This window comes from Leuciscus leuciscus (genome assembly GCF_965113295.1).
Source record: "Leuciscus leuciscus genome assembly, chromosome: 7".
Classification (NCBI taxonomy): domain Eukaryota; kingdom Metazoa; phylum Chordata; class Actinopteri; order Cypriniformes; family Leuciscidae; genus Leuciscus; species Leuciscus leuciscus.
In genome coordinates, this window is record NC_138731.1 from 10753362 (window position 1) to 10778006 (window position 24645).

General features: G+C 37.1%; 1 protein-coding gene across 2 annotated transcripts in view; it reads right to left on the reverse strand.

Annotated features, from left to right (window-relative positions):
* Window positions 1-15247, reverse strand: part of rapgef4a (Rap guanine nucleotide exchange factor 4a) — an 85502-nt gene extending 70255 nt beyond the window's left edge. The window contains exons 1-3 of one of the 2 annotated variants that reach the window (XM_082176066.1): window positions 15057-15247; window positions 3402-3544; window positions 3033-3121 (exon numbers count right to left, since the gene is read on the reverse strand). In XM_082176066.1, coding sequence (XP_082032192.1) covers window positions 3033-3121; window positions 3402-3544; window positions 15057-15139 — 315 coding nt within the window. In that variant the 5' untranslated portion in view covers window positions 15140-15247. The remainder of the gene's footprint in view (window positions 1-3032; window positions 3122-3401; window positions 3545-15056) is intronic. The other variant, XM_082176065.1, reaches the window with a different exon arrangement.
* Between the last annotated feature and the right edge of the window lie 9398 nt (window positions 15248-24645).

The following is a 24645-nucleotide window of genomic DNA, read 5'->3' on the forward strand; positions in this document are numbered from 1 at the left end:
TAGAGCTTGGAGATAATATACTTTACTTTTTGCGACGATGTACACAATCTCACAATATGTGAGTTCACGGATAAAGTTGGATATACTTTTGTATCTAAATTTATATGAGGACCAGGGCAATAATAAAGGTAAAAACTTTGCAATGATACAAGCAATCAAGCAGTTGAGATTTAATATATAGGTATATACTATATATATATACATACTTTACGTGAGTGTATTGTATGTATGTGTCAGGGTTATGTTTAGTTCTGTTAGTTCATTTGTGTTTTAGGGGCCATTTTCACAAATTCATTTTTAAAAACAGACATTTTTTAATGCGTTTTGGCCGTTAATTTCACGATAATGCCGTTTATGGGGCCTGAAAACGCAAACTTTTGAAAACGGTTTTCAAACTGCACGTTTTTAAAAACTATATCGTTATTGTCTCTGTCAAATCAAGTCAAGTCAAGTATATTTGTATAGCGCTTTTCACAATACAGATTGTATCAAAGCAGCTTCACAGTATTAAATTAAAATAATACAACAAGGTTTGTTTCAAGTGGAATTTATTGATTGATAAAATTAAATTAAATATCCCCAAAATATCCCCAACTGAGCAAGCCAAAGGCAACAGTGGCAAGGAACCGAAAAACTCCATCAAGTGACCTAATGGTGTCCTAAAACTCCATCAGGTGACCTAATGGAGAAAAAAACCTTGGGAGAACCCAGGCTCAGTCGAGGGCCAGTTCTCCTCTGGCATTTATGAGCTAAAGACCGGATTGTAAACAATGTGTAAACAATGAAAACACAAATTTGTGAAAATGGTGACAGTCTATTCATGGGTTTCATCAAGTCCCTTTCCACAGGTGTTTAAAATCAAGCACCTAGATTATGAATGCAGACTGCATTGTGCTTGATTAATACACCTGTGGAAAGGGACCTGATGAAATCCATGAATAGGTGAGTAGTGTTTCTTTACAAAGTGACATCGCCATCTACTGGCCTGGCAGCAGAATATAGCAATTTTAGTTGTTTTCGCAGATCCATGTGAACTGGGCTAGTTTTGACAGCTTTGTCGTCTGTACATGAAAAATGCAAAGGAAAAACTCTTTCATTTTTAATACATCATTGTTGTGTAAATGTGCCCTTTGTTTGTTTTGTTCTGTTCCTGTTTGCCTGTGATCCCTGTCATTGTTACTTACTGAGTTTCACACCTGTTCTCTTCTCCGGTTATATATAACTTCAATAGCATTTGAAGAGAATGACTTCAGTCATAAAACCAATTAAAGAGTTCATGTAGGTGCCAGGCATGATGCACACCTTATAGATTTTTGATATTTAATAAAGTAAACTGTCAAATCATGTGAAAATATTGCTAGTTTTCACTAGGCCTACTGAATGCTCTCATATTTATTTTAATATCAACTATCTAAAAAGTGTGCATCATGCCTGACACCTACATGCACAATTTACAGTTGGTTTTATGACTGCAAGTCATTCTCTTCAAATGATATTGAAGTTAGAAACATGTGTACCAATGTCATATGTAACTTTAGAGACTAAATGTAAATGTGTGACTATTGAGTGTCAAGCCAACTTTATGCCAGTATTTCACTGGGAATCGCTCAGCGTGAAACTTTGCGCGTTACGTTCATATTCTGAGTCCGCTTGCCTGTTCCTATATCTGGTATAGCTTACATCCCCAATAAGGTGCGAGTTTGGTCTTTTATATCACTGTATTAGTCCAGTAAGCGGTAAGTGTCCTGACCGCAATATAAAGTTAAGAAAACTGAACAACCGAGAGAAATATATGTCTACGTCAGAATTAACGTTTGATCTGTACATCAGCATCGGGGAATAACATTATAATCTCGTTCACGGTAGAGAAAGTTGCTTACATGTGCAAAACTAACTGTGAAGACTTAAATGTAAACACAGCTTTTGTGTCTTTATAAGCTTTTCCATTTATATATATATATATATGTATATATATATATATATATACTGGCCCTGATAAATACTTACCATTTGCTTCATTTCTGTAAATTCGTTTTTATGAATGAATGACTTTGTTGCTCTGTTTACTTCGTCAACAGCCCTCTTGCACCCCCTGCTGGTGAGGTCGACAAACAGCTATGGAGATTATTAATCGGTAATCTACTGCTATTCCTGCCGTTCCCGGATGTCAAATGTTGAATTTTCTGTCGAATTTGAACCACTGAATTTGTGGAAGCGAAATAAAATGGACCGGAAATTGCCTGTCGAATATTATAGGTTGTATTTTTAAAAAGAGTGAATATTTTGGAAGAGAAACTGAAAGGTCAATATGGATTATTTAATTTTTAATAATGAAAATGTGTGTGAAATGTTTTGAATTGAAATATTCACAGCTTAAATATACAACCATGTTGAATTTCAGCCCATAAAAATGCAAGTCCTAAAAATACAATGCATTAAAATGCATTGCCTAATTTTAATGCAATGCCTAATTTTTTCAAGTAGTGCAATTCAACAAGCTTTTTTGTTTCAAAAACATTTGTCATTATTTTACTTCCATATTCCTATGTTCTCCTTTGTGTTTCTAAGTTTAGACTTGTGATTAAAGACTTAAAGAATTCTCTATTGTCGTGCAATTATTGCAAACCGTTTGTGATAGTTTACTGTATATCCAACATTATATATAGAGCTGTGCCATAATATAGTTAAATTTGCTACGATATAAACAATTATGAAGCTGAGATTTGCTGTTTATTGCTTCACGTGAGTGTACTGTATGTATCCGAGTGAGGTTGAATATACTTAACTTATAGTAGTTGTATAATTCATTAATACTTATTATTTGTTATGTGGTTATTTGGAAACCTGTGAGGTTTTTGTTCAGTTTATAACAATTTGATGTAGTGACAAGCTTAATTACTATTTGGTGATGTGTCTCACTGCCACGGGTAAATGATGCATGTAAATGACAGGGTTACATTTCTTTGAAAGTTTAGAGAAAGGATGAGCTCTGTTCTCTAGCATTTAAAAACAGAACTGAAGTGATAATGTACCTGATGGTTTGCTGTTTCTGAGACTTTGACATCCAGAGAACCAGACAGGACAGTGTACCAGTTAGTGCCGATGTCACCCTGCCTGTATACTAACACACACACACACACACACACACACACACACACACACACACATAAACAAACAGAGGAGTAAGTGGTCTATTTGAGAGATCATCTTGTAACACCAGTCTCAGTCAGAATGCAACCTTACAGTATTTGACTTTTCAAGTTAAATCGAAGTAATTCTGTCAAAAAAAATAATAATTTATACCATGTATGCATATGTGTGTGTGTGTGTGTGTGTGTGTGTGTGTGTGTGTGTGTGTGTGTGTGTGTGTGTGTGTGTGTGTGTGTGTGTGTTTGACTCACATGTTATGCCTTTCTCCAGACATTCATAGAAGCCACACAGACAGATCTGCTGAAGGAGAGCAGGGTGGAACTTCTCAAAGGCCTTCACACTTTTCAGACGGGCCAAGATAATGTCCACATCCTCCCCCGAACGCTCCTCTCGACTGACAACACACACAAATCAAATCACAGGAATACTCTACCAAAAATTAAAAGGTCCCATGCACCAGGAAAAGAAAAGAAAAAAACAAATTTAAGAAAACGGCCTTTAAAGGGGTGGTATAATGCCCTTTTCACAACATGTAAAATAAATCTGTGTGTATGTGACGTTTTAGCTCAAAATACCCCACAGATATTTTTATATAGGATGTTAAAATTGTCACTTTTTGAGGGGGAGCAAAAACGCACCGAGATCGATCCCTTTTAAATGCAAATGAGCTAGTGCTCCCGGCACAGAGGGCGGAGCTTCAAGAGCTCATGTCCTTAGCAGCTTCGATTTCCTCACACAGACATGCACTGAATTTCAAAAACTTTTAGCCTTTTATGTTACGGAAATAGATAAAGTACAATAAAGTAAACATGTATTTTGAATGTTTTCTTTCCACTAGTCTTGAACAAAAACATTATGAAAAGCTATATCCAAAATCTCAAAACTGATCAGTGCATGAAAAAAAAAAAAAAAATCCATTATTTTTTAATTCGACACTCTGGTGGAGCTGGTCTGTGTGCTAACAACACCTTTTAAGTTCTGATCATGAACAAAAACCAGAGCACATCCAAAAATATGTGCCAATACAGTGAGCTAAATGAACCTATCAATATTTGAGACTGGGTTTATAAATGTTTAAGGGACCTCTGACTGCTGCTGTCGCCTGAAGCCGTTCAAGACCTGCAATATAGCAGGCCTGATTTATTCAGCACCAGCTCAGAGAGAGAATGAACATTATTCATGGACTGCTCACAAATCAGTGAGAAACACAATATCACACAAATCATGATGTATATGTGACACAAAGCTAGAGGTGGAGTGATATGGGATTTTGATGACTAATGCTAGTGCTGACAGAGCAGGTTGAATGTTGGCCAATACAGTGTAGGTACTGTTAGTAACTAACATGTCATCAGAATGGCACTGAGATCGATCACATGTGAATGCTTAAGGTTTAAGCAGCATAGAGTAATGAGATATTGACAGTACCGGCTAATTAACACCTCACACACACACACACACACACAAACACACACACACACACACACACACACACACACACACACACACACACACACACACACACACACACACACACACACAGCAAGTCAAGCATAACACTGCAGTCATAGCATGTCTTGCAAACTAAAGAGGTACAAGTTTGTGTGACCGAATCTCTAGGTTTCATTCAGATCAAAATGACAACAACATGATCAGTCTTGCATAGCGAGAACTTTTACGACTGACATGAATTCATAAAGTCATAATTTCAAACAGCGTTTGTTTTGATGTATTTGTCAACAACGTGATGCAGATTTTCTTGTCCTATTTATTAATTTATTAAAACATACCCTAAAAATACAATAAATACATAGTGACTTGAATACACCTTCTATAATGAGATTTTTTTTTGTATTATTATTTATTATTAAAAAAATTACAAATAATTTTTAGATTTCTTCTGTCAACTTGATACAACTGTCCTAATATTGTCATGTTTTTTTGACATTGTCATGAGAATCAAACTTTTAGTTTGTTTCTCATTGTTTCCTGTGTTTCCTTGTTTGTCATGGTTGCTAAGCATGTTTTCTGGTTGTAATATTTAATTATTGTTTGATTGACTGTCAAAGATACTAGAAAATACAGTATCCTTACAAATATCTTCCTTTTTAGAAAGAAATGATATCTGCAAGGATTTCCAGTTAGGATTTAGACCGTACCATAGTACTGAGACAGCTCTCATTAGAGTTACAAATTATTTGCTCTTATCATCCGATCGTGGTTGTATCTCGCTATTAGTGTTACTCGATCTTAGTGCTGCATTTGATACTATTGACCACAACATTCTTTTAAATAGACTCAAAAATGATGTTGGTTTTGTGGAATTGCATTAGCATGGTTTAAATCATACTTAACCGTTATCAGTTTGTAGCAGTAAATGAAGAGATGTCTTATCGATCACAAGTTCAGTATGGTGGTACACAAGGCTCAGTACTAGGACCGTTGCTGTTCACTCTGTACATGCTACCCTTAGGAGATATCATTAGGAAGCATGGCATTAGTTTTCACTGTTATGCTGATGATACGCAGCTCTATATTTCTTCACGCCCTGACCGACGAAACTTACCAGTTCACAAAATTAACGGAATTCATAGCTGATATAAAAAACTGGATGACTAGTAATTTCCTACTGCTTAATTCTGAAAAAACAGAGATTCTAATTATTGGACAAAAAACTCTCACGTAATAACCTAGAATACTGTCTAACACTTGATGGCTGCTCTGTTAAGTCTTCGTCGTCGGTTAGGAACCTGGGTGTGCTCTTTGATACCAATCTTTCATTTGAAAGTCACGATTCTAGTATCTGTAAAACCACATTCTTCCATCTTAAAAATATATCTAAATTACGTAATATGCTCTCATTGACAAATGCGGAACAATTAGTTCATGCGTTCATGACCTCAAGGCTAGATTATTGTAATGCTCTTATGGGTGGTTGCCCTGCACGCTTAATAAATAAACTACAGCTGGTCCAAAACGCAGCAGCTCGAGTTCTTACCAGAACCAGGAAGTATGACAATATTAGCCCGGTTCTGTCAACACTGCATTGGCTCCCTATTAAACATCGTATACATTTAAAAATATTGCTGATTACTTACAAAGCACTAAATGGTTTAGCTCCCCAGTACTTGAGCGAGCTCATAACGCATTATAGTCCTTCACGTCTATTGCGATCTCAAAATTATGGCCAGTTGATAATACCTAGAATATCAAAATCGACTGCTGGCGGTAGTACTGAGACAGCTCTCATTATGAGACAGTCCTATTTAGCACCAAAACTCTGGAACAGTCTTCCTAATATTGTCCGGGAAGCAGACACACTCCTTCAGTTCACTAAAAACACATCTCTTTGACATAGCATACACATAACACATTATAAACTTCTATAATTCAATGTTAGGCTGAATAGATTAGGTCACCCGGAACCGGGAACACTCCCCATAAATCCTGATGTACTCATTACATCATAAGAAGAATGGAGTCTACGCTAATATTAGTCTCTCTGTTTATCCCGAGGTTTACCGCAGTCCGCCAGATCCAGATCTGATGAAGGACCTGTGCCTGGACACGACGACAATGCCGTCCTGAAGTGTCAACTATTCTCTCCCCTGTGAAGGCCTCCTTCTCCTTCCCTTTACCTCTGTAAAGATAAAACGTTGTCAAAACAGTTCCGGTTCACATGGATACTCGGAAGCGATAAATAATTCTGTATTATACATTTTTAAGGCCAGACAAGTAATTTGTTGAGGTCAATTTGTAAAGAAGGATTACACGCCTGCGCACATATAAATTCAAACGCGTATACCTATAGACCAGTGGTCGGGAACCTATGGCTCGCGAGCCACATCTGGCTCTTTGGCAAAAATCATGTGGCTCGCGAGGTCTCTCACCCTTTACCAACAAACCATCGATGAAACAATTAAAACACATCAACAGAGATCGGCTCTCTGCAGAAAAAGCAGCCAATTACAATTCCCTTGTTGTAGTCCAGCCTACTTAAGTTAATTAAAAGTTTATGATAATAATAATATTCAAGTTGTACCGGCAAAAGTGCGTGTTCAGTGCTGTTCGGGAGTGTTCTGTGGTAACCTACAGCTCCTGCACTGGATTCAAGCTGGCGAAAACCATTCTAGAACAGCAGCGAAAATGTAAAAGTAGGCTTTATAAACTTTAATATATCCTTTTATTGAAACGGGGGCTTTGCTGTGCAAAGAGACATTTGCGCAGAGACCCTTTATGTCCTATAAATGTGTCGTATTTTTTGATAATCCGCGCAGATTTCAGTTGACGATTCTGTTTAAAGTTATTAATAACAAAACATGAATGAATGAGAAAGAAAATAACAGGATGTGCTTTATATTGAAAATAAATATTAAAAGCGTGATAAGTCGCGAAAGAGAACTGAATTCTACTGACAGGACGCTGTGCGCGCGCTCCGAGCGCAACACGGACAAGTAGCCTTTGTCTTCGGTTGCGCGCCTAAGCGGCCAAATAAACAGAAATATTTCAAAATGGCAAGTCGAGTATTCACGTAAACACAGCAGATGTACTCTGTGCATTCACTCTCTCTCTCTCACACACGCACACATAAGAGGATTTATGCTCATCACTTGGTAACTCAACCTCACAGTGAAAGCCCTGCACAATTAATTCCATATTGCAACTAATTTATTGTTTGCTGAATATTTGTTTGTTTTTAGTTGTCTATGGACCTAATAATTAGCCTACTACTGTTGAATTTTTTATTGAAAAAAGCACGTCTTTAATTTATATATATATATATATATATAATTTTTTTTCTACTGTGGCTCTTTTGGAAAAATGCATTATCCAAAAATAAAAAAAATGGCTCTTTGGTCAAAAAAGGTTCCCGACCCCTGCTATAGACTAAACACGTAATACGCATGTGCACGCCGTCAGCATTTTCACAGGTTTGCGTTTTTAAAGCTTGTGCAGAGATAAAAAAAATAAAATAATAATAATATATATATATATATATATATATATATATATATATATATATATATACACACACACACACACACACCCACCTGTTCCTCATTTAGATAATTAGTTCCTAGAGTCCTCAGTTTCAGTTGTTCTTTGTCTGATGTTGAATGTGCCTTAGCACACTGTTTTGTTGATTCTTCGTTTTGGAAGTTTTTGCTGCCAATTGATCCACCACGCTTGCCTTGTCTTCTTCCTCAGCCCGAACCTTACAGAACACCAGACCACAGAAAGGATTATAAAATGGATACAGCAGCAGCATTTCCATTCCATTTCCTTGCTCACGACTACCATGGACCCAGATCCAGATCCCAAACCAACCGCGGATAATGAGCCTGAGTCCACCACAGACCAGAGCCAGAGCCTATGCCCAAAACGAATCCTCGTCCATTCCGGAGACAAAGACTGCTGCCCAGTCTGACCATGTGTGAGCCGGTTCCTACACACGTCCCTGTAGGAGTTTTGGTGGAGCTGGATGAAGAAGTTTGTGGTCGCCCCCATTCTCCAGAATCTGAGTTTAGACTACCTCATTCTTGAGTGATCGATTTCCTGATGACTGATGATTCCCTGTGTCCATGCCCTTCCTTTTCCGCTGGTTTCACCCAGCCCCTAGAGTTCTTCAGCTTCTCCTTCATCTTCACCGGCCCGGCCCAGCCCTAAAGTCTTCTTTGTTGCATCTGGATCCACCCAGTTCCAAGTATTCTTCGCCACCACTGGTTCCGCCCAGCTCCAAATCTCCTTCGTCACTGATAGTCCCGTTCAGCCTCCCACTCCCTCCTCCTCCAAGTAAGCATTCCAGTTCCTCTGTGTCAGCTCTGCTGGTCTCGTTTGGCTCTTTGGCTCCTCCGCCTACTCAGCCCAGCCAAGCTGCTATGCCTCGGACTGCCCGGTCCCCAGCTCCACCATGGTGTATGGATTCCCTGGCTCTGCCCCCGGGCTTCCGACCCCACTACTCCAACTTGCTCTGTTGATCAGTCGGCTCCACTTTGGCTCCTCACTCCCTCAGCTCCACCTGGGACTGTCGTCCTTCTAGATTTACCAGACTCCCTTATCCCTCCGGGTCCACCTTGGTCAGTCATTGCTCTACCTCTACCATGGACTTCTAGGTCTTCAGCTGCGCCTTGGTCCTCCACCACTTTGACTTTGTTGGGTCCCTCCTTCCATTCGGCTCCACCTCAGTCCTCACTCCCACTCAGTCCTTCGGCACCCTGGCTCCACCTTGGCCACTTGTCATAGTGGCTTCGCCTTGGTCTCCAGATCTTCCGGTGTCGCCTCATCTCTCCATCAGACTTCGCCTGGGTCTCCCCAACTCTCAGCATCCCCTCAGTCAGTCAGGCTTATGACCCCACCCTGGCTCCCTCTATTGGTTCCTTCATTGGTCACCATCCTCCTGACTGGCTTCTGGTTCGCTCTGGGCTCTGCCGGCTCCCCAGTGGTCTCATCCACTGCCGGCTTCCCCATGGTCTCTTCTGCTATTAGTCCTGCCAATACCTCATCATCTGTGGTCCTGTGTAGGTATCAGAGTGAGAGAGAAGAAGGGAGTAATGTCACGTTCAGTTGTTTTTTTAATTTAGTTTTTATGGACTTTTGGAGTTTTTTTCTCATTGTTTCCTTTATTTCCTTCTCATGTTTTCATTGGTTGTCCTACTTACTTATTGTGTTTTTGATTTCATCCACCTGCTCCTCATTAAGATCATTAGTTCATGTGTATATAGAGTCTAAGTTTCAGAAGGATTTTTTTTTTTTTTTGTCTGATGCTGAATGTGAACACTGTTTTATTGATTCTTTGTTTTGGATTACTTGCTTTAGTGTTTATAAATAAAGTTTTTGCTGCTAATAGATCTTCTTCCATAGCCTGAATGTTACAATCATAATCAGACAAATAAGTTTATGTTAATGTTTTTGAAATGTGTCTTGTGCTCACCAGGGCTGCATTTATTTAATCAAAAATATTATTACAATTTAAAATAACTGTTTTCTATTGTAATATGTTGTAAAATGTAATTTATTACAGTGATCAAAGCTGGATTTTCAGCATCATTACTCCTGTCTTCAGTGTCACATGATCCTTCAGAAATCATTCTAATATGCTGATTTGATAATCAAGAAACATTTATTATAATAATAAATAAAACGTAAATAGGTTTAAATGTTTTATATGTAAAATGTTATGATTAAATATTATATCATTCTGTGACTGTGGGGCTGATACAGTATGTCCTCTGTGAACTGCATGTGAATATTCTGTAATATTTATTTAGATCTATTTTTTACATCAAATTCATGCTTTAGCAGTAGGATAATCGTCGCATCAGTCGTTTTATCAGTCCAGACTGTTTGTTTAATGGCTTGCAACCATAAACTTCTGCTTCTAGCTTCAAAGGGTATCTTCCTCCACTCGTTACTGCTGTTTTTCTGTCACCATAGTGCACACACAACTGCAGTGGCGTAATCTGACAGTCATTGAACAGACTGAAGCTGAAACTAAATTAATTTCAAGCGAAATATTTTAAATATAAGGTTAGTCTAAGCTTAAATTAGATGTCAATTTTTTTCTACTAAAAAGCACATGTCCACTTAAAGGTCAGACACACCTGTGCAAACAATAAGCTACGTATGTGAGTGTGTGTCTGTGCGTGTTAACAGGGACTAAAAATCCATTTACTATGCAAACAGTTCTACATCAAAACCAAAAAAACACGTTTTACCCAAAGTTTTCAATGGAACAACACAGTTTTAATTCAGATTCTCTCCTAACCCAAAATATATGTTCTGAATGTTTTGCTAAAAATAATTAAGTTATGAAAACGTTATTTCTGAATGTTCTCTGAACATTCAAAACATCAACATTCAAAATCTTTAACAGTGTAGTTAGATTACTGATGTTAAATCCACTATTGTTTTATATGAAATTGTTCTATAGTCTATACAGTATTCAATGCAATTACATCAGTAGTAACTGTCATTAAATTCCAAAATTGCCAGGAATTTACAGGATCAAAGAGTATTATTTTACAAAAAAAAATTACTGTGGTCAAACATTTAGTATGAAATGGTCATGCTGGGTAATTTTATTATAAATTACTTTGAAACAATAGCAGAATGATGATACAATATCACAATAATTTACTGCTCGTTTTACTGTGAATTCACATTATAAAGTTATATTTAACCATGCCACTTTAAGAAATTGTATTGTTTACCACTGTAATTTTGAAGTCACCATAATGGGAATTCAAATTTGTGATCAAGCCATGTTCAGAGTTCAGACAAGCTAGAACATGAAATGAATTGGATAATTGGCTGATTTTAAGATATTCAAACTATTTTAGTATGAATATGAAGATTCTATTTTTCTAATAAATTATTTCAAATTTCGTAACTGTTTGTATTTCACAATAGTAACGCAAATGTTTTTCTTCTAATAAGCATCACCTAATGATGCACAGACATCAATATTCCACATACAAAACAACACTGGTGCCACTCAACAAATAATAAAAACACTTGCAACATAAACTGACATTTTAAAATAATAACACAAAGTGCTAAAAAGTGAGCCAATAAGTTCAGCAGCACAGATAAAGCCAACACATATCAAATAACTCCACAGCATAACCTATTCATGCCGCACTGCACGCTGGGTGCCTTCATTGTACATATGCACTGCAGAACTACAGTATGATGCTGTTTGTTTACAGTATTTTGTGGCGGGTTTTCTTTTGCAACACTGTAAACTCACAGTTAAACCAAGCTATTTTACAGTACAAATGCAAAAACTTGACAGGAATTGCCAGTAGATTTTACTAGAAATTTCAGAAAGAGCAGTAAGATAAAGGAGAAGTCCTACTGTGAAAGTAATGCAATTATTAACCTGAAATATACTGTAATTTTACACTAAAATTATGGTAGCTCTTTATTTTACAGTCCTGTTCCCCATGTACAAACTATGTACTTATTATAGTAATTGCAATAACTGGGTACTAATAACTAGGTACTAACTCTGAACCTACACCTAAACCTAACCTTAACCCATGTAGTTACCTTATATTACCCAGTACTTATAGGCAAGTACACTGTAAGTACATACTGTAAAGGAACGTACTGTAAAATAAAGAGCAACCAAAATGAGTTTCCTGACAGCTGGGTAGCAAGTACTTTTGCTCAAACTAAAGGGTTAATGATTTGAACAGCCTCCTAACTTCAGGTGTTAATTAAACTTGGGCATTTATGGACTTCCTCACCTTATTCTCAATCTTTTACTCAAGATTTGCATTTTAAAAAAAGCATTTCTCGCTTGAAACGGTTAAACACTCAACTATACTTTCAGCCTCAATAGTTAAATTTATGCCATTCATATAATTCAAACAGCAATCAATCTGTTGTCGTCTGAGTCAGAGGGGAAACCACTGCAGTGAAAATCAAAGACAGCTCCACTCAACACATCTGGACATTGCTGTTATGCATCTCTCTCTCTCCATCAAAACAATGTCAGGTAAAAGGAGATAAAGACAGGAATGGAGAGTTGAGTGCTGGCATATTTCCTAATTTCAGTGGGCATGTGTCCATCTGCTTTAGACGTGTAAATATTGATCTACAGTAAGATGGAGCCATTCATTGCAGGAAGAGCCGGTCGGAGCCCATTAGAGTGTGTCATAAACACATTACACACAAATCTCTGCTCCGTGTTTGATAACGAGACTATAATGTTTGTTAACTGCTTTATAATGTTGGATATATACTAGATGTCCTGTTTCTAGGCTATCATGGGCAGAGTCCATAGACTCACTAAAGTTCAGCACATCTGAACTTCCGTATGTCATATTTGATGTGCTCTATGTGTGTGTTTGTCACTGTTCATATGTCAAGAAAAGCCTAAATTGAAACTGTTCATCATCCAAAGCAATCATATCTCTTCAGAGGGCTTGGATTAAACCGCTCGATTCATATGGATTACTTTTACAATGTTTTTTTTGTACTTTTTGAAGCTTGGAAATATTGGTTGCTAGGAAACTTTTAATGGATGGATAAAATGAATAAAGAATATTAAAAATATCTTTATTTGTGTTTAGAAGATGAAAAGAAGTTTTAAATAACTGTTTAACAAAGAGAATCAGAGAATCAAAACTTGCAAATAACATAAAAAAATTTTTTAGGGCCAATCCACTCCCATGAAGCACTGCGAATACTTAAATATATATATTAGTAGTTTGAGCATAGGGAGACTGATTCTATCACGTCATTCATGGTGCCCTAAATTTAATGTTTATTGCAGATTATAGTCATGGGTGGCTGTGCTGAACGAAGCCCACAACAAGAATAGTCCAAGGAAACAGTTTAAACTAAATCCAACCCAGGAAAACACATTAAGGGGCTGTTTATACGACACCGTTTTCAACTAAAAAAGTAAAACTTTTTATGAGTTTTGGCCGTTCATTTACACGAAAATGGCGTTTTGGGTGCCTGAAAACGCAAATTTCTGAAAACGCTTTCCGTGTAAACAACAAAAACGCGAATCTCTGAAAACGATGACATGCACATGCGTATTATGTGTTCAGTCTATAGTGTTTGTGTTTCATCGCCATCTACTGGCCTGGCGGCAGAATACAGCGTTTTTAGTCTTTTTCGCAGATCTGTGTGAATGTGGATCGTTTTGACAATGGTGTCGTCTGTATGTGGAAAACTCGAAGGACAACCTTCTCCGTTTTAAGCATATCATCGTCGTGTAAACGTACCCTCAATCGTAGATGAGACAGGACAAAGGATTTAACAAAAACAGGGAGTATTATCTAGTATAAATACTAGAACTAATGAGCAGACTAATGAGATAATTGATTAACAGGTGAACTGAATGAGGATGACAGACTAGAAAACTAGGTCACCGGATACAGAAACACAAAGCATACTCTGGTAACACTTTACAATAAGGTCTCATTTGCAAACATTAGTTAATGTATTAACATGAACTAACAATGAGCAATACATTTTTGTTACAATATTTATTAATATTTGTTAATGTTAGTTAATAAAAATCCAGCTGTTCATTGTTTGTTCATGTTAGTTCATTAACTAATGTTAACAAATACAACTTCGGATTTTAATAAAATATCAGTACATTTTTAAATGAATATTAACTAAGATTAGTAAATGCTGTAGAAGTATTGTTCATTCTTAGTTCATGTTAACTAAGGTAGTTAACTAATGTAAACTTATGATTGTAAAGTGTTACCCATGCTCCTGTCAAATTTGCATAAATATTTACTTTGCAACAAATGTAAAATAAGTGGTTGCTATTGCAACATCTATAAATCTATAGTTTTATATTTCTTTGTCATCTTTCATTTGAATGTCATTTGCAATGCTTCATAGGATTTAAGTTCTTTCCCTCATTAATGCTGGTAAGACGTCTTGAGCCACCAAATCACATTACTTATTATTTACTGCATCAAGAGCACCCTGGACATTCTGCTTAACCTCTCCTTTTGTGTTCCTCTGAAGAAATAAATGAATACAGCAGGGTTTGGCATGACATGAGGGTGAAGTTTCGTCTCTGTTACACAGCAGAAAGCGTCTGCAGTAACACAAGCACTGCAGCACTGGTGACCTCTTCCAGGAGACAAACAAACAACCCTTTACAAACTACACTCACACACACATCCACACAGACGTGAAGCTTGCAATGAATCCATCTGACATCTAAAATCAGGCGCGCTGAGAATGAAATGCAGCATACATCAATTACACTGACAATCGCATTTGACATATGACATGAAACTTATATTCTAATATGGTTTAACAAATCAAATGTGTTTTCTATGAAGCACTGATGTGTTAAAGATTGCTGCAGGTCGATCAGAAGAACACCATGAAGTTTGTGTCGGGTAAACGATGAAAGCTACCTCTTATCCAGACAGATGATCCACTCAGCAGAAGAGGACGGGTGGCTGGAGGAGTGTGTCGCGACCATCTTCGGTGAAATCATGGAGTAAAACTACAGTTCGCATCGCCCGCACCTGATCATGAGCAGCATGAGACTTTACTGAGGCAGATCGAGTTTGAGTCTCTGAGCGATGAGCGACCGCTGCCGCCCACACTGCTGACACACCGGAACACACCGGGGCTAGTTGTCACACGGGGAAGAGCAATAAGGTGTTCAGTCAAAAGTAGCCTACGGATACAGTGGTTTTGTATGTTTAACCGCCTTGTGCAAATGTTTTTTTTTTTTTTTTTTTTTTTTTTTTGGTCTAAAATTCCAGCATCATTTGCTATACATATAAACAAGTGATCACAATTAAAGGGATAGTTCACCCAAAAATTTAAATTATGTCAGTAATCACTCACCCTCATGTTGTTCCAACCCCGTAAGGCTTTCGTTCATCTTCGGAACACAAATTAAGATATTTTTGATGAAATCTGAGAGCTGGATCACTCATCCATAGGCTTCTATGGGATCGAAACTTGAATTCATAACAGTCTTTAATAACAGAAAAGTTATTAAAGACATCGTTAAAATAAACCACGTGACTACAGTGGCTCAACCACAAGTTTATCAAGCGACGAGAATACTTTTTGAGCGCAAAAATAAATAAAAATAAGGACTTTAAGTATTAATTTTCGTCTGTGTGGGCCTGAATGAATTCACGTAGTGTAACAGCGCAGCGCGTCTGGGTTGTACGTCACCACGTAGGCTCACTATTGGCCGACGCTGGTCTTGTGTGTGATGCGTGTGACGTACAACACAGAAGCGATGCGCTGTTACACTACGACTACGTGAATTCATTCAGGCCCACACTGACGAAAATGAATACTTGAATAAAGTCGTTATTTTTGTTGTTGTTTTTTTGCGCACAAGTATTCTCGTCGCTTGATAAACTTATGGTTGAGCCACTGTAGTCACTTGGACTATTTTCACGATGTCTTTACTAACTTTCTCGGTTTGCAAGTTTCAATCCCATAGAAGCCTATGGAGTGATCCAGCTCTCATTTTTGATTTCATCAAAAATATCTTAATTAGTTTTTTCCGAACTTGAACGAAAGTCTTACGGGGTTGGAACAACATGAGGGTGAGTAATTACTGACTTAATTTTCATTTTTGGGTGAACTAACCCTTTAACTCAGACAAGAGTCAATGACATCAAACGGGTCAGGTTGTCAATTAACATATTCTATAAACACACCCTCATGTTGTTCCAGACCCATTCGACTCTTGTTTATCTTCGAACAAAATAAGACATTTTTACTGAAACCTAAGAGTTTTTATTGTTGGGGGCAAAACATATAATGTAGGGGCCTATATAACATATAATGATGATTGAGAAATTAACAAATAAAAGTCCCTACAAAGCCTGAGGTATCATAATTGCTTTTTTATCATGATTTTTTTTTACAAAAACAAATATGTGTGGACATTCAAGTAAAGTTGATTCTGTCCAGTAGCTATCTGTCGAGTAGCTACCGTGACTTGAAGGTGGATGTTTTTACAATTATATTAAAAGGGCTTTTACTTGCTTAAAAAGTCTAAAAACAGATGGTCAGATGACAGAAGGCATGCATGTAGTAGATTGTGTGAAGAGGTTTTCTGCCGTTTACCAATGGTGTTGAGGGTAACGCATTACAAGTAATGCGAGTTATGTAATCAGATTACTTTTTTCAAGTAACCAGTAAAGTAGCCTAACGCATAACCTTTCAATTTACAACACAATATCTGAGTTACTTTTTCAAATAAGTAATGCAAGTTACTTAGTTTCCCATGTATTGACTGACCTTTTCTCATGTTGAGTGAAATCAGGAGTAAGTACAGAGGCGTTGTGTGTTCGCTGTGTGTGAACATGATGATTACTGGAGATCTAGACTAAATGAGAGCATTTACTCCTCTCACTGGCACAAAAACATTCAGTATTCCTCAAAAAGAATGAAAACAGTGAAAAGCAAACTAAGAATACTACGCAAACCTGAAATAATTAAATGTTAAATTACACAAATATACTTATGTATTTAATCTCACTTTATTAATCAATGTCTTTGCTGCTGACCTTTGATGATCCAATTGAACCATAGGCTACTAATAACAAAACATCATTTTTTGTTGTTGTTTTTTATTGCTGAGGTGTCAAAATCCCTGTCCCAGATGGCACCTTAAACACTTGCGGTCTTTCTACAAGTCCACAATTCGTGACGTAATGCCGCTTTGAATGTCGGGTAGAAATCTGCTGTGGATCCCACTTCAGTGCAGGCTCACCAAAAGTGCACATTGGGGGCGCAATTAGACCTATAAGGCGAGCACTCTTCTGACACCTAAAATGTCAATTGGGACACCCTAGAAGAATACGATGCAGAAGAAGAACATTTGGCCCTGTCCAAAATCAAATGGCACACTTCATATGCACTTACGGTCTTGTGGACTTAAAATGGCCACCGTACGCCTGTTTGTTAAGTTTGATAAGTCCACAAGACCGTAAGTGCATTTGAAGTGTGCCATTTGATTTCGGACAGGGCCAAATGTTCTTCTCCTGCATCCTATTCTTCTGTGATCCAGAATGACAGCAGCTGAAAGGTTTGTTTGAGTGGCGCCCTCTACTGTACAGCCATCAATTTATATTTCCCTCAGCCGGAGGCTTATTCATATTCATTCACTTTTAGTGTGAAAGGGCCTTTACATTTGCCAAAAATATAACTTTTTTGTTGTTAACAACAAACAAGCAAGCCCAGCCCACATGAGGAAAAAGTAACACAAAAGTAACCCATTTCTTCCGTTAAGTAGCCTAACTAACGCAGTATTGTAAAGCATTACTTTTAAAAGTAACTTTCCCCAACATTGTTGATATGGTATAATATATGACCCAATAAAACCTTTTACATACAGATCATCAAAGGTCAGCAGCAAAGACATTGATTATTAAAGTGGTATATAGTATTTTTGTGTCATTTAACGTATTTAATTATTGCAGGTTTTTTATTTATTATTGTTAAACTACTATATACTATAAATCTTTAGGGGATTGAAACTGTTTGTTAATTATATATTTGTTAATTTAAGAGAAGTTTAAACAAAGTAGTATTTAGCCCAAATAATAATTGTAAAAAAAAAAATTGTAAAACCCGGTTGCACTTTATTTTACAGTATTTGTGCACTTACGTGTACTTACGTACTGAGTAATATAAGGTAACTATGGGTTGAGGTCAGGTTAAGGGATAAGGTTCAAGGGTTAGTACCTAGTTATTACCCAGTTATTGCAATTACTGTAAGAATAGTATGTAGGCTACATGGGGAACAGGACTGTAAAATAAAGTGTTACCAAAAACATTTAAAGTAGCCTACATTGGCAGTGTTTATTCAACATCTACATTTCACATTTATGAAGAAGAATGAAAGAAGACTGAAAGACAAGTTCTTCATGACCAAGATGGAAACAGTGTTGAGTGTGAGTGTTGGTGTGCAGTTTAAAGCCAGTGGTACGTGGGTGTAACTCTAGGAAAATGGGTGTTTCTCTGTTTTCTGCAGTCCCAGACACAAGCACATTAACGCACTGTAGCTCTGTCTCATTATAAAGATGTCCAGTCAGCAGCCGAGAGGAAACAGCCCTGCAGGGAGAGGCACACACAGGGTACAGTGACACTCTGAGTTACTGACAAAACATTTAAATAAATACATCAGTGTATTAATATACGATACAGTTAGTCAGCCTCATTTCCACTTATAAATATAGCCTACTTGTAAGTGTTTTAATTTTCCTCATGGACATAAAAGACTAGCGTTGAACATCAACGCTCCACATTCCTCTGACTGTATCCTTGGTAACAGATGGACAAAAGAAGACATTGATTTTATTAGATCAAACATTGTGCGCAACCTGTGCTTTGAGTTCTCAGTTATCTGCAAAACCGCAGGCCCTGTAAAGAGATAAATTTAATGTTGATTGTTATCATTGATTTATGAAATATTGATGAAACTGTTATTAATGTTTATGTTGCAATCGGTTGCAATGCAGTTACTTTAATTTAAAGCACTCAGTGTCACGTGGTCAGTGTACTTGGAAGGTGACGTCATTAAGTCATTAGTCCACCAGGTGGCAACACCTCTATTCGGCTTTGAGAAAAAAGTTTTTTAGACCTAAATTGTAAAGAGCTTTTCATTTGTTTAGCCTACGCTCCAATGATAGGCTTTGAAAGACCATTTCAGTTTTCACCTGAGTCTGTGTTTACTGCAATAACTAAACCTATGGTTTCCTGGTACTGTATTTTTCTTTTCTTTGATTACTGCTATTTCCAGAGACAAAAATACAATGCGTTTAGATTTAGATTGAACCTGTCATTTTAAATGTATAATGGTTGGTAGCAAACACCTCACAAAATAGGTTCTGTCTTCCGAATTAAAAATTAAATAAACACCTATACATTTTGTAATAGTTGTTAGGTAAACATGTGAATGCAATAACATCACTCTATTGTACAGAAAAGAGTCAATTATATATTTATGGATTTAAATAATAATATTAATAATAATAAATAAATAAAATATAGCTACAAAGGACATTCCCTTTGTGAAAAAGAAGTCTGCTTAACTGCATTGAGTATGCACTTGTAGTGTACTTCAAATCCTAAAGAATATATATATTTAAAACATCTATTTTTGAAGAGTTCAGATGCAAAAGCCTCTAAGTGCCATCTGAAATTTCTGAAAAAATCATTTTTATGAAGCTCGTATATTTATGTTCAGTAATTTCACTTAAATGGCAATGCCTATGAATTGTCATTTAAGTGAAATTACTGAACTTAAATATACAAGCTTGATAAAAATGATCATTGTAGAAGAAAATTTCAGATGGCACTTAGAGGCTTTCGCATCTGAACTCTTCATTTGCAGATTATATATTAATGTAATAAAACTTATTTCAGGACTATATTTCTTACTCTTAAGATGCATTCTGTAGTAACGTCAAATTAATAACATTAATATCTTTAAAATATATCTTCATATACTTTTTGTCGTGTTTTAATTCAGTACTTATTTTGATGTGTTGACTAACATACTAAAGCACATGCAAAGTACTTGATTATAATCTGTAGTGTGTTATTCCATATTCAATTTAAAGTTATATTGTAAATGTACAAATCAAATGTGTAGTTATAAATATGTAAATGAGGTTTCAATAGAAAAGACACTGTAGTTTAGTTTAATTTAGTTTACTTAAATGCTTGTCAGTAATGTCAGCTTGGCACAGCTGTAAATTTCATATCCAAAATGCAGCAAAACTACTAAAACTCTTCATGTCTCAAATCAAGTCTTTCTTCAATAACACAAGCAAAGGTTTCACTCAACAAACACACTTTGTCACTACCTAAAAAACACCAACGAATGGTATTTCTCTACCAAACAAGAATGACAGCTCTCTTCTGTTTGCAGTAGGCTATATATAACATGTTTACAGTACAAACTTATTCCTAAATTCACCCCTTTTGACTGTAATGAAATAGGAAGACTACATCTGTGATAACCTGATTAGCCTGTCTTGTTCTGTCAAACAGAACTAAGGGGCCGTTTACACGACAGCGGTTTCAACTGAAGACAGAAAGTTTTCTATGCATTTTGGCCGTTCATTTACACGACAATGGCATTTTGTGGGCCTGAAAATGCAAACTTTGGAAAACAAGTTTCAAAGTGAGAGTTTTTGAGACCGATACTATCGTTATTATCTCTGTGTAAACTACAAAAATGCAAATTTGTGAAAATGCTAATGTCATGCCCATGGAGTAGTGCTTCTTTACAAAGTGACATCACCACCTACTGGCCTGGCATGAATAATACAATGTTTTTAGTCCTTTTTGCGGATCTGTGTGATTGGGGATCTTTTTGACAACGTTGTCGTCTGCGCACGAATGTACACGAAAAACCTTTTCCGTTTTTAGCACATCGATCGTTGTCATGTAAACACCCTGAAATCCACCTAAAACAGACATGAAGCATGATCACCTGTAGCCTAACAATGCATATGTAGGCCTAATTAGAAAAATGTTGTCATTAAATGCGTTTTGTGGCAAAGAAATGAGAAATTGTTCTACAGTTTAGCTCACATAGACTGCTGTTGTGCTCACTGTGTGAAAAGTTGGGGGAATTAAATAAAAAAAAAGTCAGTTATATGAATTTCTTTGAATTTCTATTCATTTAAATGTAGGCCTACTTCCTTACAGTCAGATTACTGTGTGTATGTGAACGAGGAAGAGTAATGACTTGCAAAAACAAAGTTTGAACTTGAACATGAATAGTCATCCAGAAGTATATGAAAATGTTGTCATCAATGAATGCTTGCTGAAGCCCGTATCATCAGTTCATCATAAATATTATAAAAAATAGAATGCACTAAAATAGTGAAGTATTTCCATTCATTAATGGGACTAAAGATCACAGACTCCTCCAGTGTTGAAAACAGGCCAAAAATGTGAAGACTTGTTCTTATCAGCCAGTGTTACAAGTATGTAAACATGAAAAAATTCCATTTCAATCTTTTAAAAAAGCCAGACTTAGTAAAAAAAAAAAAAAAAGGTAAGAAATAGTCAAATAGATCCATTTTAAAAACTGTTTATTATCCATTATATTTGCAGCTATAGCGATGCCACCTATTTCTGTGCTAAGGAAATTAGTTTTTACATCAGTAAACATTACAGAGAAACAAAACATCAAAATTTCAGACTGATAATAATGAATTAGCTTGCCCTGGGACAAGACTCAATACTCGTGGCTGCAAATGACTGATTTTGAGCAGTTTGAGCTCGTTCCCTAAAACGCTTCGAAGGCAAAAACCCGTTAAAGCTGTACTTTGACACCACAAGACTGCACTGATCATGTGTCCGAGAGATAAAACCTGCTCATCTCACTGATCACATCAGCAGGACCTGACAGAGACACAGAGGAGATAAAGGGTTTGTTTGAAAGGTTGCCATGACAAAGGAACACTTGAAAAAGAAGAAAGAGGAGTCCTAAACAAATGCCCGTCTGCATTTTAGGGCTTTGCGTGGTTGCCAGGTGAAGGAGCGGCAGGCATGTAATCTGTGCTTCGCCACGCTGGTCCTGTGTGCAAACCGCAGCACTAGAGCTCACTCACAGGTGGGTAACGGCTCTGTTTATTATGGGAATAATACACAGATATCATCAGAGCACTGGAACCATACAATACAGTTTACAGTTCCAACAAAAACTACATACTTCGACTAGACCACATCACCCACTTGAAATTTCATGAAATAACAGTATCGAAAGAATTTATTTAAAAGGAATAGTTTTTTTCTGTACTGTTTTTTTAAAGTCCCCCTGTGGTGAAAATCAAGCTTTTAATGTTGTTTATATGTCTTTGTTTCATATGCATATACGACTTATGAATGTACTAACTGTTTTTATTGGAACTGTGGTCTTAATTGTCTACCACCACCTGTAAACTGTAAGTGTCTTAAAGTCCCCCTGAGGTGAAAATCCAGCTTTTAATGTTGTTTATACAAGTCTATGTGGTGTTTTTATTATGTTTTAAGACAAACTATGTGTAAATTCATAAGTCAACTGCATTGCTGAGTATTTTCTCCTTAAAACTGCATTGAACCAAAGACAGTCTCAAAAACACGGTTTGAAATCACTGGTGTTTCTGATGTCACAAACCTGTAACCAATCAGATCAACGTGTGATCGTCAACGAGTGGATCTCTGAGCTGGGGCACTTTCAAGCTCAAACCGGTGCGCAACGTTTTGCTACAGTTTCCGGGTTGAACGACATGTTTCCTGGAAACGGTGTGTGCAACGGGGTTTGAGACATAGACATGTATAGAAAGGCTAGATGGCTCAAGGCGGAGTCAGCTGTGTCGTCACTTGGCGGCCATCTTTGGTCAGGAGACTGCGCTGCTGCTCCCTGCTGCTGTGGACGGAAGGTGAGTGACATACGCCAACTAAAATGCTCGTAACTTGCTGAATTCTTGACGGATTTACAAACGGTTTGGTTTATTACAAACCTTATTAACGTGGCTATGATTTGTGCTGATGCCGTTTGTGGCTATAATTTTTCACAAGTATGCAGTTAAATAGCCGCATCCCTGACGTTTATGACACACCAAGCCGTTTGAAAATCGGTTGAAAATTGAGCAAAATATAGTTATTTCAGCACTACATGCACAATAGACTTTAATGTTATAACTGGACGAGCGGTCCTGTCCTAAGATGGCCGCCGTGTGACGTCGTCGGGTCCCATTGGCTCTCAGCGCCGGTAAGCTATCTAGCCTTTCTATACATGTCTATGGTTTGAGATACGTTTTCTCTTGTTTGGGTGTGTCAGAAATGTCAGCCCAATCAGCAGCAACATGTATATAAACCTAACGCTATTAAAGAGACAGCTCGCACAATGGGTCCAAGTAAAGTCGTTTACAAATGTGTCCGCTGCAGCTCGGTATACGCAACAATTTAAGATATTAGAAGACATGTTTGTCATAAGAATTTGATAGTAAAAATATAGCATATCAACAGTGATCAGCAATAATGATAAGCCTAATACTCACAATAAAAATTATAAAGTCACATAGACCATAACACAGTCTCTGAGGTAAGACGTCGATTATCCTTCACCCGAAATCTTTGTCTTTCATCCTGAAATGCGAGGCAAATGTTGGATCACAATAATAAGGAACCACAGTTTCCACAAATCCCTTCACTTGTTTGGGATGTTCTCGTTTATTCTGGACAGCAAGGGCAGTGACTGTAACATATTGAGCGTATTTCAGAATCAGAATCAGAATCAGAAAGAGCTTTATTGCCAAGTGTGCTTGCACCCACAAGGAATTTTTCTTGGTACTGAAGCTTCCAGTGCACATATACAAATACAAATACAACAAGAAACATAGTAATACAAATTCTAAGAATAAAATATATAAAAAAATAAAATAAAATAAAATAGTATAAAAAGTAAAAAAAAGGGGTCACAGTTGGGTTTAGTCTGAATAAACATTTACAGATTATGAACATATTTACAGTATTTTGAGAAGTATGAATAATATAAATATAAATATCACCTGAGTTAGAGAATATTACACTAGACAGTGGGAGTCTAGTGCATGTTACAGATTATGAACATATTTACAGTATTTTGAGTAGTATGAATAATATAAATATAAATATCACCTGAGTTAAGAGAATATTGCACTAGACAGTGGGAGTATTGCACTTACAGGCATATGCCTTGGGGGGCATGTTAAGTGTTCAGAAGGGAAATGGCCTGTGGAAAGAAACTGTTCCTGTGCCTGGATGTTCTTGTGGCCAGTGATCTGTGTCGCCGTCCTGACGGTAACAGTTCAAACAGGGGGTGTCCAGGGTGAGTGGAGTCTGTGATGATTTTACCTGCTCTCTTCCTCACTCTGGAAGAGTACAGGTCCTGGAGGGTTGGCAGGGGGGCACCAATAATCCTCTCTGCTGTCCGGACTGTCCGTTGTAGTCTCCTGATGTCCGATTTGGTAGCTGAAC